General features: G+C 40.7%; 1 protein-coding gene across 1 annotated transcript in view; it reads left to right on the top strand.

Annotated features, from left to right (window-relative positions):
- Positions 1–20,087, top strand: part of LOC126419866 (protein angel homolog 2-like) — a gene marked incomplete at its 3' end in the record, with an annotated part of 133,816 nt that overhangs the window by 76,632 nt on the left and 37,097 nt on the right. Inside the window, exons 4-5 of the mRNA XM_050087122.1 lie at positions 6,789–6,875; positions 18,833–19,148. Coding sequence (XP_049943079.1) covers positions 6,789–6,875; positions 18,833–19,148 — 403 coding nt within the window. The remainder of the gene's footprint in view (positions 1–6,788; positions 6,876–18,832; positions 19,149–20,087) is intronic.

Below are 20,087 nucleotides of genomic sequence, written 5' to 3'. Positions count from 1 at the left end.
CCCTCCATTCACGCCTGTCGCGACACCACTGGAGGCGGGCTGCACGATGTTGGGGCGTGAGCGGAAGACGGCCTAACGGTGTGCTGGACCGTAGCCCAGCTTCATGGAGACGGTTACGAATGGTCCACGCCGATACCCCAGGAGCAACAGTGTCCCTAATTTGCTGGGAAGTGGCGGTGCGGTCCCCTACGGCACTGCGTAGGATCCTACGGTCTTGGCGTGCATCCGTGCGTCGCTGCGGTCCGGTCCCAGGTCGACGGGCACGTGCACCTTCCGCCGACCACTGGCAACAACATCGATGTACTGTGGAGACCTCACGCCCCACGTGTTGAGCAATTCGGCGGTACGTCCACCCGGCCTCCCGCATGCCCACTATACGCCCTCGCTCAAAGTCCGTCAACTGCACATACGGTTCACGTCCACGCTGTCGCGGCATGCTACCAGTGTTAAAGACTGCGATGGAGCTCCGTATGCCACAGCAAACTGGCTGACACTGACGGCGGCGGTGCACAAATGCTGCGCAGCTAGCGCCATTCGACGGCCAACACCGCGGTTCCTGGTGTGTCCGCTGTGCCGTGCGTGTGATCATTGCTTGTACAGCCCTCTCGCAGTGTCCGGAGCAAGTATGGTGGGTCTGACACACCGGTGTCAATGTGTTCTTTTTTCCATTTCCAGGAGTGTATATACACTTTGACCTGTGGATCTACCTGATCTTCTCTTATCTAACGCATCAAGGAAAATTGGCTGGCACTCTTTTTCAATCTCTATTGCTAATTTTATGAATATATTACAATGGATAGTGTTTAAATGTTCCAGGGACTCTTGAAGCTCTTCCATGTGTCTACACTGCAAATGTAATCCATGCATTGATAGAAACATTTTGGTTTGAACTAGGAGGATTGTAGTGCCTTTGCTTCAAAGTGCTCCAGGTATAGGATCACCACGACAGGCAATAATGGTCTACCCATCACCGTGCCATCACTTTGTTCATAATATTTTCTGTCCAACAGGAAATAAGTTGACATGAGAATGTGCCATAAAAGTTTAGTGAAACTGGTGTCTTACTTTAGTTCCAAGGGTTCACAAAGCGAGGGAGTCTGGAAGACTACAACGAACTGACCATAAAATCTGTGTCCAGGAGGTGCAATGGCTGAGGTGGTGTTCACACTTTTCCACCTGTTCACTGAAAATATGTTTTTGCCTGTTAGTATGTAGATGCACCAGTACTACTTATTGTGAGTATTAAAGGAATGTTTTCCTTGTGTATTTAGGGAGGCCATATGGCTGTGGTGGAACAGCTGCTCATGTTCGAAGACCACTAATAACATTATGTGGCAAGCCTGGCTCATTGAGAAGAGTCATCATCTTCCTCTCGGTTTTATTCATCGGATCAACATCTGCCTGTCTATAGGCAACATCATTCAAAATATTGAAATCAATTTATTGTAGTCCACATGTATGGTTAAAGATGATCCGTTTCTCCAAAACCTGCATGTGTACCACATTTCTTGCTAATGTGGGACTGACTATTACAGCAGTCAAGGAGAAATGCAAGAAACATTAGCAACGCACATGATTGAAACAACCAAGTGATTCGGCTGTCCACAAGCACCACCATGAGCGTAATCGTGGAAAAATATAGGATGAGACCAATATTGTGGTGCAAATGCTAAGTTTTTCACGTCAACATAATTAAGGAGTCTATTGAAATAAATATGTTGGGAAATCTAATAAGTGGGGATGAAGGTTTCAGTTTAAAAAACCTCACAGCAGAACCAACAGAGGGCGGCAGCTCTGGGCCATCTGGGACATTCGTTGGTGAACAATGGGGAACTGTCTTCTTCTGCAAGAGCAGCCAGTCAAAAACTTGAAGCTCTACACTGGCTTATTTAGTTCAGTGCAGCAGCCCTGGAAAGCAGAATCATCACCCCCTACTACCGAGGATCACCACTGACATCACTCGGGACTTTGCAGATCCGGTAATTGCCTCACCGTGTGGTTCTGTGATTACATTCTGATCAGCTCCCAGAGGAGTGGTAATTAGTGACTGTTCCATGCTTTGTGCAGGCTGTAAAACTCCATTTCAGACTTGGTAATATTTTACTGCTTGCTCAGCAGGACTTAATTCCATATTCCATAGGGACTAATGCTGCTGAATTGCAGAATGAAATTTAAAAGTTAAATTTCAGAAGAGTTTCTTTCAGTTAAGATTAAGTCAAGAAGGAACCTTATGTTGTGTAATTCATTTCCGCAACTCTCCATTGGCCTTCAGCCAAGTTTCTGTTGTTATAAAGTTACTGTATGTTCATGAGACTGTGTCAGTTGTCAGACTGAATAAATGTGTTAATTGGTACCTGACTCTCCATCTTTTCTTTTAATTTGGTGAGAGAAATATGTTTATGGAAATGAGAAAGGTGTGTTTTGCTGAAATGAAACAGCACTTCAAGGAATAGTGACCTTGCATTCGTTGTCAATACAACCAACCATCTGAATTACTTCAACACTCCACTTAAGGGTAAGGATCTGCTGAAAACACATTTCATTGAACATATACAAGCATTAAAAGTGAAATTCTTACTTTGGGAGAATCGATTGGCCAAAGGAAGTGCAGTTCAGTTTCCAAAATAATCTTCATTGAAGGACTCTGGTATTAACATAGACTTCAGATGTTATCCACCTATTCTGCATAATTTTAAGGAAGAATTCCAGTTTTGATTTAAGTATGTGACGGCACCAGAGCATGTTTTTCAGCTCTAAATTCAGTGAATGTTGATGACATTCACATTGATCTCCAGACTGAAGTCTCACCTACATTTATGTGATTACTCTGGTATTCACAATAAAGTGCTTGGCAGAGGGTTCAATGAACCACCTTCAAGCTGTCTCTCTACCAGTTCACTCTCGAACGGCGTGCGGGCAAAACGAGCACTTAAATTTTTCTGTGTGAGCCCTGATTTCTCTTATTTTATCACGATGATAATTTCTCCCTATGTAGGTGAGTGCCAACAGAATGTCTTCACAATCGGAGGAGAAAACTGGTGATTGAAATTTCCTGAGAAGATCCTGCGCAACGAAAAATGCCCCCCCCCCCTTTTTATTTTACCACTCCAATTCACATATCGTGTCTGTGGCACTATCTTCCCTATTTTACGACAATACAAAATGAGCTGCCCTTCCTTGTACTTTTTCTGTACTTTTCAGTGTTATCAGTCAGTCCCACCTGAAGCAGATCCCACACCGCACAGCAATACTCCAGAATAGGTGGTGGTGTAAGCAGTCTCATTAGTAGACCTGTTGCACCCAAGTTTTCTGCCAGTGAATCATATTCTTTTGTTGGCTCTACCCACAAAATTATCAATGTGATTGTTCCAATTTAGGGTATTTGTAATTGTAATCCCTAAGTATTTAGTTGAATTTACAGCCTTCAGATTTGTGTGACTTATCGCTTAATCGAAATTTAACGGATTTCTATTAGTACTCATGTGAATAACTTCACACATTTTGCACCTTGCAGATATCTTGTCTAAATCATTTTGCAATTCGTTTGGTGATCTGATGACTTTACAAGACAGTAAATGACAGCATCATCTGCAGACAATCTAAGATGGCTATTCAGATTGTCTCCTATGTTGTCAATATAGATCAGGAACAATAGAGAGCCTATAACACTTCCTTGAGGAACGCTGGATATTATTTCTGTTTTACTCGATGACTTTCCATCTATTACTACGAACTGTGACCTTTCTGACAGGAAAACACAAATCCAGTTGCACAACTGAGGCGATATTCTATAGGCATGCAGTTTGGTTAGAAGATGCTTGTGAGGAACGGTGTTGAAAGCCTTCTGGAAATCTAAAAATATCGGATCAATTTGACATCCCCTATCGATAGCACTCATTACTTCATGAGTATAAAGGGCTGGTTGTGTTTCGCAAGAACGATATTTTCTGAATCCGTGGTGACTACGCGTCAATAAATTGTTTCCTTTGAGGTACTTCGTAATGATTGAATACAGTATATGTTCCAAAACCCTACTGCAAATCGGCATTAGTGATATGGGCCTGTAATTCAACAGATTACTCCTATTTCCCTTTTAGGCTATTGGTGTGACTTGAGCAGTTTTTCAATCTTTGGGTATGGATCTTTCTGTTAGTGAGCAGTTGTATATAATTGCTAAATATGGAGCTATTGTATCAGCATACTCTGAGAGAAACCTGACTGGTATACAATCCGGACCAGATGCCTTGCTTTTATTAAGTGATTTAAGCTGCTTTGCGACACCGAGTATATCTATTTCTATGTTTGTCATCTTGGCAGTTGTTGTTGATTAGAGTTCAGGAATATTTACTTCATCTTCTTTGATGAAGGAGTTTTGGAAAATCATGTTTAATAACTCTGCTTTAGTGGCACTGTCATCAGTGACTTCACTGTTCGTATCGTGCAGTGAAGGTACTGATTGCATCTTGCCACTGGTGTGCTTTATGTATGACCAGAATCTCTTTGGGTTTTCTGCCAGATTTTGAGACGGAGTTGCATTGTGGAAGTTATTGAAAGCATCTCGAATTGAAGTACGCGCTATATTTCGAACTTCTGTAAAACTTTGCCAGTCTTGGGGATTTTGCATTCTTTTAAATTTGGCATGCTTTTTCGCTGCTTCTGCAACAGTGATCTGACCCATTTTGTGTACCATGGGGGACCAGTACCATCACTTATTAATTTATGTGGTATATATATCTCTCAATTGCTGTCGATACTATCTTTTTGAAATCATTCCACAACTTTTCTACGCTTACATGATCAGATCAGAAGGATAGCAGACTGTCTCTTAAAACTGCGTTAAGAGCATTTTTATCAGCTTTTTTAAACAGACATAATTTACGTTTCTTTTTGATGGTCATGGGAGTTACGTTATTCAACCTAGCAGCTACTACCTTGTGCTCGCTAATCTCTGTATTCATCATGATACTCACTATTTGTCCAGGAGTATTTGTTGCTAAGAGGTCAAGTATGCTTTCGTAACCATTTATGCTTCGAGTGGGCTCATTAACTAATTGTTCAAAATAATGTTCTGAGAAAGCATTCAGTACAATTTCAAATGACGTTTTATGTCTGCCACTGGCTTAAATGTATAATTTTTGCAGCATATCAAGGGTAGATTGAAGTCGCCACCGACTATAACTGTGTGAGTGGAGTACCTATTTGAAAAGAGACTCAAGTTTTCTTTGAACTGTTCAGTAACTATATATTCTGAGTCGGGGGTCAGTAAAACGACCCAATTAATAGTTTAGTCCGATTGTCAAGTATAACCTCTACCCATACTATTTTGCAAAAACTATCTATTTCAATTTCACTACAAGGCAAAGTATTTCTGACAACAATAAATGTACTCCACCACCAATTGTATTTAATCTATCCTTTCTGAACACTGTTAGATAGTTTGAAAAAATTTCTGCTGGGCTTATTTCCAGCTTTAGCCAGCTTTCTGTATCTATAACTATTTGAGCTTCAGTGCTTTCTATTAGGGCTTGGAGCTCTGGTTCTTTCCCAACACAGGTACGACAATTTACAACTACAATGCCGATCGTTTCTACAACTAACTGTGTTTTATTTGCCCCTTTTAGATGAACGTCCTTTCTGTGGTTCCCTGAGGCCCTCTAATTTACCAATAGAGTGCAAAAAGGAACATAAAGACAAATTTAAAGGGAAGCATTGCAGATGTGTCCAACGATTTCCCTCAGGTTTGATTTTGTCATTTACCCAAGACGGCTGCAGGCATTGTATCACTGTTTGGTTGTACATAAATCTGTTAACAGGTTTTTCTAACAATGTAGAACTATAAAAGGCATATGAGAAATTGTAAGACTGTAACTTAAACTGCAAGCTACATCTACAATGCACATGAATGTTTTCGTCAAATAGATGATCCTGTAAAAGAGAGTTAATTAAAAATCGTTACACATTTAGTGTAAGATTAAATAAAATAAGATACACGTATCTACTTAGTAGTCAAATTTTGTTGCAAGAATTACATTTTTTGTTTATTTGGCTAATTTATAGCAGTGAAACCTTATTTAAAGTCCGTTATCTGTTTCTTGTTTGAAAATGAAAGAAATACATGGTATCAGCATCATCCTCTCTTAAGTCTTTACTTGGCTCCTCATTTTCTACCCTGCGACATTGGGGGTGGGGGCGGTGGGGGGGGGGGGGGGGGGTTGTGTTATGGTGACTGTGAAGCCTTGCTTTAGATATTGATAAGTTATGCTTAATAATGAAGCTGTGGTGGTCAACACAGTATTTAGATTCAATTGCAGTGTAAGATGGGTCAGTTTTCCATTACTTTTTAATACCTTCTTAAAATATGTATTTTTTTTTGACATTGTTAACAGCCTTCCACATTAAGTAAAATGCAATTTTTCTGTTCATGTGTGTTGATCTGAGGATGGTTGCTAACCAACAGAAACCTATTATCTATGTTTTATTAGATTATATTGTGATTGGGGCCATTAAAATTTACTATAAATACCATACAGAGTCTGTAACTATGATTCTTCTATTTATTAAGAAAAGAAAGAAAAATGAAATATCTGTGGACTAAAGACATTCATCTCATCAGAGATTATGTCAATAAATTTGTTTTTATTTTTGCAAGGGCAAATTAATAGATTACTGTAATTTTTATGAAAATTATCTGTTCAAACGTGTTATTGCATTTAATAATTGTGATAGTGGCAGGGTTGTGTTCTCAGCCGTTTCTGAAATTCTCATAAACTGATTTTAATATTCAACAGATGAACAGAAGTTACCCTTGAGATTGGTGTCATATAATGTGCTGGCTCAAGATCTCCTGGAGAGCCACAGACACTTACACGCCGAATGTAAAGAGGAGGATCTGGTTTGGGAGAAACGTTGGAAGCGCATCTTGGAAGAGATTACTTCTGCAGAGCCTGATGTAAAAATTTTAAAATTTATGTTTTATGAAGCCTTTCACACTCAAAAACTAACTATAATCTTCTTTATAGTGCAAGTATTGTCACTGTGTTTGTCATTTGTTGAGGCACTCTTCACACAGGGGTACAATTGAAGTAGCAATCCCATGAATTCCTTGCAAACCTCTTGTCAGCCAAATATTAGTGTGTGTGTGCGCTTAAATAAAAACTTTATTTTTGGAGGATGAAGGCATCATAAAACTCAGATGTGCTACAGATATAAACACTCAAAGATAGATACAGCTTTTATATGAAAGCTCAATTTCTGAGTACACTGACAAAGCATGACAGATAAGGTAAGGCCACTTAAAACAAGCACAGAGGTGTTAAAGTTGTCATTTGTCCCATACTCCTTCAGTAAATGGAACCGGAAGAAATATTAATACAGGTTGTAGCCAGACATCTTTAATTATCACCTCCAAAAAATCGAGTTATGTCATTGTTTTTTGTTTGTTTGGAGATACATGTTTCCGATGTTTGTACACAAAGAAATCCCCACACTACAGTTCTGCAGCATGCTATTACAGGAGCCAAAACATAATGTGCAACCCATCTCTGTCTACTAGGACTGCAGACATGAACCTGCAAACAAGAAAGAAATTTCTCTTTGAGATTAAGTGATATGTTACACTTTTACTTCTAAAATTTTTACAACACAGTCAAACATTGGAAAATCCAGGGTGGAATAACAATAATATTATGAGAAGGATAGTTGCTACTCATCATATGGCAGAGATACCAAATCACAGAGAGACACAACAAAATGACTGTCAAACAAAGCTTTCGCCACACGTGACCACAGCCTCTGGCTGCCAAGGCCAGGCTGCGAGCAGCAGTGCGTGATGGGGGAAGCAAAGTGGGTGGTGAGGGTAAGGAGGAAGCTGGGGTGGGGAGGGGGATGGATAGTAGGGTACAGGTGTGGGACGGTAAAGTGCTGCGTGTGGGAACATCCAGGAACGAGGTATGGAGAGGATAGGGCAACGAGGTGCAGTTGGGAGGTTAGGCAGAGAGGTGGGGGAGGGGCATGGGCAGAGGCAGAGAGAGTTCCCACCTGCACATTTCAGAAAAGCTGGTGTTGATGGGAAGAATCCAGATGGCACAAGCTGTGAAGGAGTCATTGGAATGAAGAATGTTGTTGTGTTGGGCAGCATCAACAGCTGGGTGGTTCAGCTGTTTCGTGGCCACTGTTTGTCGATGGCCATTCATGCAGACAGAAAGCTCTGTACCAAGAAGTCCCTCGCGTATAGCCTAGCCATCCATGAGTGTCGCATTTTTAGTGATGAACAGTCCCTCTCAAAATATACCAGTGGTCTCACTGAGGCCTTCACAGATTGTAATTACCTTCCCAACCTTGTACAAAAACAAATCTCCCATGTCCTGTCTCTCCAGTCAACCACCGTCAAGCCACAAAGAAGCATTCCCCCCTTGACACAGTACCACCGCAATCACTCCATCCACCAGGGTTTCGACTACCTCTCATGCCCCAAAATAAGGAATGTCATACTCACTATCCTTCCTACCCCTCCCACAGTGGTACTCCACCACCCACTGAACGTATACAATATCCTTCTCCATCCCTACATTACACTTCCCCCCCCCCCCCCCCCAACCCCCTTGCTTCATGGCTCATATCCCTGTAATAGATCTTGATGCGAGACCTGTCCCATACATCCTCTCACCACCACGTACTCCAGGCTGATAAGAAGCATCACTTATCCCATCAAAGGCAAAGCTACTTGTGAAACCAGTCATATGATCTACAAGCTAAGCTGCTACCACTGTGCTGTATTCTACGTGGTATGACAACTTACAAGCTCTCTGTCTGCATGAATGGCCACTGACAAGCTGTGGCCAAGAAACAGCTGGTTCACCCAGTTGCTGAGCCTGCTGACCTACATGACATGCTTCATTTCAGTGACTGCTTCACAGCCTGTGCCATCGGGATCCTTCCCAATGCCACCAGGTTTCCTGAATTGCACAGGTAGGAACTCTCCCTACAATATATTCTATGTGTGCGTAACCCTCCTAACCTCATCTTTCGTAAGTCATTGTTTACCCACCTATCCCCTTCCCTGTTCCCATTCCGGCACTACACAGCCCTCTGATCCACCAACACACCCATAGTCTTTCTATTTCTTTTCTTTTCCATTGCCCCCACCCTCTTCCTATCCTTTGTCTAACCTACCGACTGCACGAAGCTGCCCTATACACTTCTCAACTCATTCCTGTACGCTCCCACAAGCAGCAGTTTACCGTCTGCCACCCCTGCCATATTATTTGTCCCCCTCCCTGCCCCAGCCTCCTCCTTACCCCCCCCCCCCCCCCCCTTGCAATCCACCCAGTTTGCTTATCCCATCATGTGCTTTTGCTTGCAGTCTGACCTTGGCAGCCAGAAACTGTGGTTGTGTGCGTGTTTTGTGTATTATAATAAAGGCCTGTTTATCTGAAACTTTGTATGACAGTCTTTTTGTTGTGCCTATCTACAACTCAACATATCTGCTGTGTGGTGAGTAGCAACTATCATTTTCATAATATTTTTACAACTCAGTCGCATGAGCATTCCACAGTGCTGTAACCAGTTGTGCCATTGTGGAAAGCTAATGGGGATGCGTGTTGTAAAATATAAAAAATACAAAGTAAGAAATTACCAAGTGGTGACGGTGCACACACATAAAAGAAGGTTGTAATTAGACAAGCTTTAGGAGTCTGGCTCTTCCTTCAGGCAGAAGGGTTGAAGGAGAAGGAAGAGGGGTGAAGGAAAAAGACTGGAGAGGTCTAGGAAAAGTGGTAGATTTCGGGGAAAGTCACCCAGAACTGTGGGTCAGTTCTCATCCCATGCAGTTAGTCTCCCCTGACCCATGGTTCTGAGTGACTTTCACATAATCTATCCCTTTTCCTAGAACTCTCTAGTACTTTTCCTTCACTCCTCTTCCTTCCCCTTCAACCCTTCTGCCTGAAGGAGGAGCCACTGACTCCAAAAACTTGCCTAATTACGAAGTTTTCTTATGTGTGTGTTCTGCCACCACTTGGTGAGTAGATTTTTTATCTATACAATTAAATTATTTTGTCAAAAATTGGTTGTTTTTGGTTGTTATAAAGTAAGAAATTAGTTACCTAACTTCATTTTTTTCAAGGTGATGATTAAAACTTTGACTGCCCCTCTGTAAAACGTGTGTCCAGTAAAAAAGTACCCTCTGCCACACACTTCATTGTGATACACCCAGCATAGATATACGATGTATATACATCTAGAATGGCTAGGAAATTGGGGAAAAATTCAGGAACTTTTTCATCTGAGAAAAATCCGGAAATTTTTTAGAATTCTGGAAATTTTTCGTTGTTTTGACATGTAAGAACTGATACTCTGACAAAGAATTTTTCTTTAGCCCACTAGTGCAGAATAATACTGCAGCGATGAAGCATAACGAAAGAATAACACCAAAATGAAACTTTAGTTCCAAAGAAAATCCTCCCATTTTCAACAACAAAACACAATGGACCCACAAGTGTCTGCCCACAGCAAAATGTGTCAATGGCTTTAGGATAAAGACTGTACAATACTTTGCAACAACAAATTGTTTTCGATGAACTTGATGTTACAACAGTTTTTATTTCTAATGGGTCGCAGGAAAGTATTGTGAATGGTAGTTTGAGAAGCATTACTTTCAAAGTAAATTTCTTTTATGCAAGATGAATTATGTTAAATTTGAGAATGTGCAATGACTTTCTTAAATCACACGGATTTTGACTCTCATTCAAAACTTAACACTTCGAGGACCAGCCACTTAGAAAAATATCAGCCCAGAAGACCACCCATTTACGCCATTATTTAAAATTTTATTTATGCATTTGTGTTTGATGTATCTTAAACAGTAACACATGCTAAACTGGCTTATTGCATCATGTGTCCTTTTCTCTGAATATCTTCTGTCATTGGCTTGTAGGAGTCGGCTACTGAGAAGTTACTGCAGACATGATGTGACTGGTTTCTTAGGTTACTGCAGAGGTGGCATCACTGGTTTTGCAGGTGGTCCAACCTTCAGTAGAATCAGGACTCGAATAGTGTGTACAGAGTAGTTGTGTGCTGTTGGTGTTGCACCTGGGTCTTCGCAGGGGTGTGATCATATGGCATGGGGTTGTGGGTAGTCTTGGCATAAAGTTGCTCCAGGGTATCTGAGTGGCCAGCGAAATACTACTTTGGAAGATGTGTGAAGGATTGTGGATGGGATGTTCCTAATTTATGGGTGCAATGATTGGTAGTCAAAGCCCTGGCAAAGGATGTGTGTAAGTTCTTCCAGTATGGGATGATGCTGGGTACAAAAGGATGCTCTTATGAAGATAGCTGGGAAATATGGGTAGAAGTAGGTATGAAGTGGTAGTTCTGTTTGTGGACTAGGTTTTATCATCATCTTTATTCATCCAAGGATCACCTCTCAATGATACAGGAACTGTCAAGGTAACACAACACAAATGAATAGTTCAAAATATACAACACACAGAATACATAACATGCTTTTTGAGGATAGGGCTTTTGGTCAGCCATAGCTTTGATTAAGGAACCATCCCAGCAGTTGCCTTAGTGATTTAGGAAGACCACGAAAAATCTAGATCAGGATGGCCAGACAGAACAACTTCATCCCACCGAATATGAGGCTAGTAACTTAACAGCTGCAATGCTCCAATCGGCTGGTCCGTATTGTACATTGTTCCTTGACCTATACATAATGTGTTTACGATAACTAATAATATAATACCCAATACCTTTCTTCATTGCTGGACACATTAAGGACATCCTTTGGAGACCCTGGACTGTGAAGATGTTACTCTGTCCCTTGCACCAACTCCAGTCCGTTCAGAAAGCAGATGCCCACACATACTCGTCTATACCCTCCAGTCCCCATGAAGAAACTGAGTAAGCATCTATTCATGATGAGTAAGATGTTGAACTCAGGAGAATGACAAGACATCACTATCATGCATTTTCATCTTGACTTAAGATATCCTTGTGCAAGCGGTAAACTGTGATCACAAATTGAAATGTGAAAGGGTGTTATAAGTTACGCTCTTTGATCACTACCCACTGCTATTAGCCCTCTGAGTGATCTCAGTGATCTCAAGATTTTAAACATGGCTGCAGCAGCAACTGTTAAAATTCTTCACAATAAAGGATGGCAGCCAAAAACAGTTGCAGGATAGAATTTTTTTATTAAAATTCTTGACCAAGGTTTCGGTACATATAAATATACCTTCATCAGAAGTACATTTCCTGAATAGAAAGACACATTCATTAGAAAAGCCATATCAACGAAAGTGAGAAACAGAAGCTTAAATAACGGTGAAATTGCTAAAGAAATACAGGCACACAATCTTTAGTACTTACTAAAATTACATCATGCACTGGAGAATAATGAAACAATTATGCCAAAAGGCGTCGTCAGTAATTAAAATATCATCTCCATTTGTACAACATGTGTAATGGGTACAGGATCAAAGCGAACAGTTTAACAATGTTACTTCGCCTATGAACTGTTGAGACACGAGTGTGAAGGCACTAAGGCAGATTGTTTCGCCGAGAGAGGGCACTTGCATGTGCCAGACTCGCGCATATTACAATCCATAAATACATACATAAGCGCATCAAAATTATTAAAGGTTGTGTTAATTCAAACTTTGTCTTAATCCGTTTGACACTAGGACACAGGTAAATTTGGTTCTATATTTCTAGTTTACATAAATGTCTTTAATTGGCGTGATACGCTTTATTTATTAAGGGTTCACAAAGCAACGTCTGCTTGTGTCTGTATGTGTGGATGGATATGTGCGTGTGTGCGAGTGTATACCTGTCCTTTTTTCCCCCTAAGGTAAGTCTTTCCGCTCCCGGGATTGGAATGACTCCTTACCCTCTCCTTTAAAACCCACTTCCTTTCGTCTTCCCCTCTCCTTCCCTCTTTCCTGATGAGGCAACAATTTGTTGCGAAAGCTTGAATTTTGTGTGTATGTTTGTGTTTGTTTGTGTGTCTATCGACCTGCCAGCGTTTTTGTTCGGTAAGTCACCTCATCTTTGTTTTTATATATAATTTTTCCCACGTGGAATGTTTCCTTCCATTATACAAATACAAAATTTGTTTCATATATTTGTTTATTTGCATTGGCTTTCGTACTTAGTATTTCTCTTTCATATGATATGCAGCAAAACAGTCTCCAAGATGTAACGCAACTCCACAAGGCTTGCACATTAAGTTTGTGTGGTTTTTTTGCATACATGGCAGTTTCTTCAGTTTCGTTTATCATTTTGGAAATACGTAGGCCTATTAGTTGGTGTTGCTTTAAGTGACTGGAAAGTCTGTCAACTGGATCGTGAGACGTACGCAATGTAGTGGCAACCTCCAAGTTTTGCTCCGTGCATTCGTCGTAAATAATCATATTGTCTCTTTCATCTGTAACAATGAAAGGGCACAAGTATTAGTAAAACCAAAAATCATGGTGACCTGTGTAACTTATTGTTACCTAAACCAAACACCCACAGAACGCAAAAGATACTAAAGTGCTGTCGCCTGCCGCTGCACGATACTATGCACACCACTGTGGTGTCGCTGGCCATTGACCGCTATTTCACACACGATACCACTGTGGTGTCGCTGGACGGCAGAGTGTTAAGAATCTATTTTGTAACATTTTTGTTAAAGAAAATATTGATATAATTGGAAGAAATTTCCAAAATACAGTAAAATTTCAAGATAAGAAACCATCAAATTCATTGAACTTTTACAGCTGATTACAAGTTTCAACTATTTCACTTTTAGTCATAAGTTTTTATGTTCAAAACAATGATTTAGCCATAGAGTCCAGCATTTCAGGAAGTGTGGACACATTTTCATGAATGATGAAGAAGTTTTAAAGTCCAACTGTGCCATTATAGATAAAATTGGTCATTATAAACATTACATAGACAATACCTTGTTGCCTTTGACAGTTCTGAGAAAGATATTGAAGAGTTAATAAAAATGTTCAACATGCGTATAGTATGAGTTTACTGTGGAGCATGAAATTAACAGCAGTTTTTAGTTCCTCAATTCGAACATTAAAAGGCAGGCAATAAGCACACATTTACTATTTATACAAAACCAACAACAACTAACGCTGTGATTCCTAAGGATTCATGCCGTCCACAGGATTATGAAGGAGCAGCGTTCTGCTGATTAGTGCACAGAGCAGTCAATATGCCGATGAGCAGGAAGAATAGAGAGACAGAACTAATTATCGCAAGAGTGTGATTAAAAGTGGGTGTAAAATAAATATTGCTAATAAGTTGCTATGCAGAGATAATAATTACAGAATGAATCAGCTTAATGAAGAAGAAATATTATGCAAGAGTTTGGAACAGATCGTAAACCTTTTCCAACCGCATGGTACTAAAATATTGTTGCAAACAAATAATTTAGTGATGTATAACCGAAAGCATGATATACAGGGCGTGAGTCAAAAGTTTCAATACTTAACTCAGAACTAGAAATTTATTGGATATTTAAGTACAGCGGGCTAAAATTCTTCAAAATATGATCCTTCAGCATCAACACAGTGGCGCCAGCGCATCTTCCACTGTTTGTAGTCCTTCTGGAAGGCCTCGGGCGTCATGCTGTCAATGGCTCTCTTCGAAGCCTGCTGGATGGCGTCAATGTAGTTGAATTGCTTCCCTTTTAGGCCTGTTTTGATTCAGGGGAAGAGGAAAAAATCACTTGGAGCCAAGCCGAGGCTTTAGGGTGGCTGTGGCAGTGTTGTCACATTGAACTTGACCAAAACTTCGGCGGAGAACCCAATTGCCCTTGATCGCCAGGCAGACGCAGCGAACTCAATTCCTCAAGCAGCGGAGCACTCCAGTGTAAAAGTCACCTGCGACAGTCTCTCCACATTTTGATCCGTTCAGCTTGATGATTGCCTCCCAGAGTGGTCATCGCCTTCAACATTCCCGCGGCCATCTTTGAAACGATTGTGCCACATGAAAACTATTGCAAGGGACATGGCTTCTTCCTTAAAGGCCTCTTGAATCATACTGAGAGTCTCTGTGGCAGTTTGGTTCAGTCGCATGCAAAACTTAATCGCTGTTCCATTTTCGCCTCTCCCACTTTTTGACCGACGTCAATGACACGCACTCACGCTGCGAGCGATGCGCACTCTCCAGAGTTCCGGAGGTAACTGCTGCAGCATCAGCTCATTCCCTGAGACCCCCCACTACTTCCCCCACTCGGTGGAACCAGTCCGCACGCTCCCCTACTCAGAAATGAATCAGTCTTGAAACTTCTTAATTACTTCTTGTAGGTGAAAAGATAGAGAAGTTCAAAGGTTGAGAGTTCTTAAAATTAGACTTGCATCCTGTGATGCAAAGTACAGGATGGTTATCATTAAACTTTTGGTACTCGAGACATTGTAGACGGGAAACTATTTACCATATGAGTACCCAAATTTATATGAAAGCATTGTTAGTAGTGTTAGTGTTGTGACTTGCTGTTAGATGCCAATACTGGTACACTGACATAGGGTTTAAATACAGGCATCAGCATGCATTACAGTTGCAGTCAGTCAACATTGGTCTCGACGAGGAGAGCAGGACTTTACTCATAAAGCTGTTTAATCAAGACAACAGCAAGAGTGTTGCTGCTCTTCACAAGTATCGATGCATTAAAGCAATAGAGAGAGGTCCTCCTTCCGTATGAGGGTTGAAGAAAGTGATTGAGAAGTGTTAATCGCAAGGTGATTTAGGAATTGGGCCTGGGAAAGGTGGACAGGTTGGTCCAAACGTTCTTTAAGAAATTATTGTTGCCGTAGCTGAGAATACTGGATGTGATGTACGGTCTTCAAGCAGTGCATAAGCTCTGTCACAACAGCTGAATAATTCCATTTACCACCATTTAGAAAGTGCTTTGGGCACACTCTAGTACAGTTCCAGGCTGTTGCGAATGCACATATTCGTTAAATTGAGCAGCGTTTGTAGCTTGGAATATAAATATGGTAAGCAATCAACAAATGTTACCCTCTCATGAGAAAATTAAAATGGTTTTCCTTTCAGTGGTTTATTTGTTATTTCTCTTCTGCATGTCTTATAAATGTTTTCACCAAGTTTTATTCTCCCATGGTCATTCATTTGTCGCGGATCCCCTCTCCAGTAGCAAAAGTTTGACTGTAACCACCGTGTATACAGGACAGACAGGAAGAACATTTTTGGCTAGATACAAGGAACATAAAGATGCATTCATGTTAAGTAATTATGACAAATCAGCTTTTGCAAATCATGTAAACAAAACAGGCTGCTCCCTTAAGGGAGTGGAACACGACATTGAAATCTTGAATGTAGAAAAGAAAGGGGTGAAGCAAGACTCACTGGAAGAACTAGATTGCTATTCATGAAGAGAACCATCACTATACGCTGAAATTGCAAGTGAAAGACAACAGGTAGAAGTATTTTAATTATAAATGTGCGACACCTGTTTGATGAAATATCTAGAAGTTGATGATCATAGACTTACAAAATGAGAAGTAGACGACCAATAGAACACAACAGATGCACTTGTGCAGAAATACCTTGGACGTCTCAGTACACAGCCACTCCTGGATGTCTGCAGACGTGTCAAATTGACACTCTTGGAGCTCATAGCAGATCAGCAGAATGTGTCCTGGCAATATATGCAGTTTGGGATGGAATGGCTGCTGACAGAAGACAATACTTGTAATGTAAGATGAGGACTCACAGTCAAAGTATTTTTATTTTGTTTACTGAACACCACTGTTGTGTTGGTAGACTTTTTGTGTTAATTTCAGGAGTTAAGTTTCTGAGAACATTCTCTTTCAAAATGCGTTGTTGAGCTGTATGTAGAACAGAAATTTGAGTGAATGCCCCCAGTTATTACCGTAAAAATATAACAACCATAACCTCACATCTGTAGTGGTTAACATTAAATAGATAATTAATTTTTCAGGGAAGAAAACTCACCTTGTGGAAGGGATTCCACATGTTTTGACTGGATCATGCCTGATAATTTTTTACTTTCTTGTTATATACTTGATTAAACCATAGCGTTTTGTAAGTAGCTCGCATGTATAACCCATTTCCATGCCTTTGCTTATATCTGTTGTAATTATTATTATTTATTATTATTATTATTTATTTATTATTATTATTGTTATTATTATTGATTTGCTTGTCTTAGGTAGGTTGTAGATTAAGTTTTGCAGAAATTCTTTAGTTTCGTGAAATGTAGTATAGACCAAATGTTTTGTGTGTGCAGAGAGAACATAATTAGCACATTTTATGGAAACCTTCCATAGTCTTTCAGTTACATAAATGACAAGTACAGTGTGTTCCATTTATCTGATGACCTGCTGCCCAGGGTGTTGCAGGCCGGCCACAAAAGCAATGCCTGCCAGCCGAATGGGTCTCACGAGACCACGCTATGCCCCCGCCCTTTTTTATATAGCCTGAAGGCTGCACAGACATACGCACCTTGCTGGCAAGTGTCATCCGAGCAGTGAAACAGGCATCACAAGTGTAATAGTGAAGTTTGTAAGCGCAACAGTGACGAGCGAATTATTCAATTCCACAACGAGTGTTTATTTACAATTCGTATGTGCTTACAGAGTCCGCTCGTACTGTTCAGAGGTTGTTTGAACAGAAGTTTCCAGGTGTTCATGTTCAGAGTCTTGATGCAGATAAATTTCATGAAATGAGAAGTGTTCAAACAAGAACCGTAAATGACGATGTACAGTGCTCACAGAAGCTCGTCTCGAAGACATTGCTTACCAACTATAAAATTTCCCTAAAAAGTCTCTTAGCTGTCTTTCACAACAAACACAAATATCGTTCACTTCTGTACAAAGAGGTCCTAAGCTCCTTGGGCCAAGGCCCTGTAAAGTATCACAAAACTATCGACACAGGAGAGCGGAGAGACCTGACGTGCTTCATGAGGAACTTATTCATGATCAGAAGATAGGGGTATGTTGCGCAGTTAGTGGTGATAGAATAATAGTCTTTTTTTTAATGACACAGGTGCAAAACATTTTGTGACTATTTTTTAATGAACTGAGTGAAAGAAAACGAAGTTTCACATTTTTTTAACAGGATTCGGCAAGGGCTCATATGGCCATCGTTTCTTTGCAGGCAGTTCATGATGTGGCCGATGAAAGAGTGATTAGTAACAATATGTGGCCCACTAGAAGTCCTGATTTACCTCCCTGTGATTTTTATTTGTGAGGTTCTCTTAAGGACGAAGTGCACACCACATATACTCACATGATAGAGGAAATCAAGGATAAGATCCGTGAATCAATTAATTCAATATCTCGTAGAGAACTGCATCATGTGATTAATAATTTCTTGAGTAGATGTCAGAAATGCGGGGAAAATAATGGAAGGCGGTTCCAGCATCACCTTCCGTGACACAGCTGAGTACAAAATTTATTTGCTTACGTTTTATGTGGTCATGTCGTACCGCAGCAGTAGACGGGTGACACGGCATCTGATCGGCGGGCAATGGAGCGCTCACTGCCCGGCATCTACTGTGCCACACAGGCGGCCATCAGATAAATGGAAGACACTGTATAATAGGAAATGTAGATGGAAAGTAACTATACTGTGGGAAATGAAATTTTGTTTTCTGAATTGCAAACTGTCTTAATAATATCTCGGTGCATTGTAAAGGCAAATTACAGCTTTTCATGGGGTATACTTCTCCTAAGAAACAATAAATTTGCTCATAAAATTCATGCTGGCTACTGAATTAACTTGTAATCCACTTTCACAGCCTTTCAGAAAGTTGCAATAGTGGCACTAGCAAAGTAATAATTTCCATTACCAGGTTATAAGGGTCTGTACAAGAAACGAACAGGGGCCCGAGTGGATGGTGTTGCCCTGTGGTACCGCTCATCGCTTTTTCGTGTGGACATTTGGAGTGCTGTTGAGTTCAACATTCCCGGGGAACCTTACCTGGATCGTGACAATGTTGCTATAGTAGCCAGATTGGTTCCTACGATACCTGGTTGGCAGCATTTGGCAGTCGTAGTAGCCACCACTCACTTGCTGTACAACACTCGCCGCCATGACATAAAACTGGCTCAGACCCAGTTGCTGTTAACAGAGTGTGAGTCGCTGGCGTATCGCTCAGATGCCGCCAGGTGAGAGGCTGTGGGTATTGGTTTCTCTCTAGAGTTCTTTGCAGCTTTTGTAATTTAGTCTGTAGGTTATGAGACAGATCTGTTCCTAGCAAACCAATATTGCTGTACAAATATAATTGAAGCAGTTTGGGGTAAAAAATACATGCAGCTCTGAACTGCTATAAGTTCGTATTTTAATATTTCATTATCTCATGTCCAGTACTTACTTCTCATTCCGATCATTTGAGAAGCCATGTCATAAACATTTTCCCCATTGTCATAATACAGAATTCCTTTTTTGTATGTAAATTGTAGGTTCCTTTCTCCTTTGCTGCTAAAGGTTCAAAATGCTGGGATTATTGCTAAAAGTAATCAATATCTACACTGCACAGTTATTGAGGTGAATAAAAAAGATGTATGGTGCATAGGAGGGCTGCTTAACTTGCATCAGTGAACGGGCATATGAATCATTTATGCCAACAGACATTTTAATGTTACTAAAGATACTTGAAACATATGTTGTCCTAACGTGCTCATTTATGAACGTATGAACTCGCAAGAACCCTACCAGGCAGAGAATAGGGGAAGGTTTTTAAATTGTGCAAACAGCATCGCAGGTCTCTTTGACAGTGGAAACACTATACAATTGATATCAGAGGAAGTAGGAAATAAATGCAAGATACCAGGTGCTATCCAAAATTTTTGGGACTGTTGCTGCCATTTGTTGAAAACCTTATCTTTGGACTAACACTCACCATCATCCTCGAAGTAGTTCCCATCCGCACGTACACACTGATCCCAGCACTTCTGCCACTGGCCAAACGTTTTCTGGAAGTCCTGTTCTTTGAGGGTGTTTTATCACTGCCAGCGATGCTTCTTGAATCCTCTCTAGAATGTCGAACGACGACCTTTCAACTTGAGTTACAGTTTTTCGAATAACACAAAGTCGCAAGGTGCCAA

The sequence above is a fragment of the Schistocerca serialis genome, chromosome 9, assembly GCF_023864345.2.
Source record: "Schistocerca serialis cubense isolate TAMUIC-IGC-003099 chromosome 9, iqSchSeri2.2, whole genome shotgun sequence".
Classification (NCBI taxonomy): domain Eukaryota; kingdom Metazoa; phylum Arthropoda; class Insecta; order Orthoptera; family Acrididae; genus Schistocerca; species Schistocerca serialis.
This window is presented reverse-complemented; position numbering and strand designations above follow the sequence as displayed.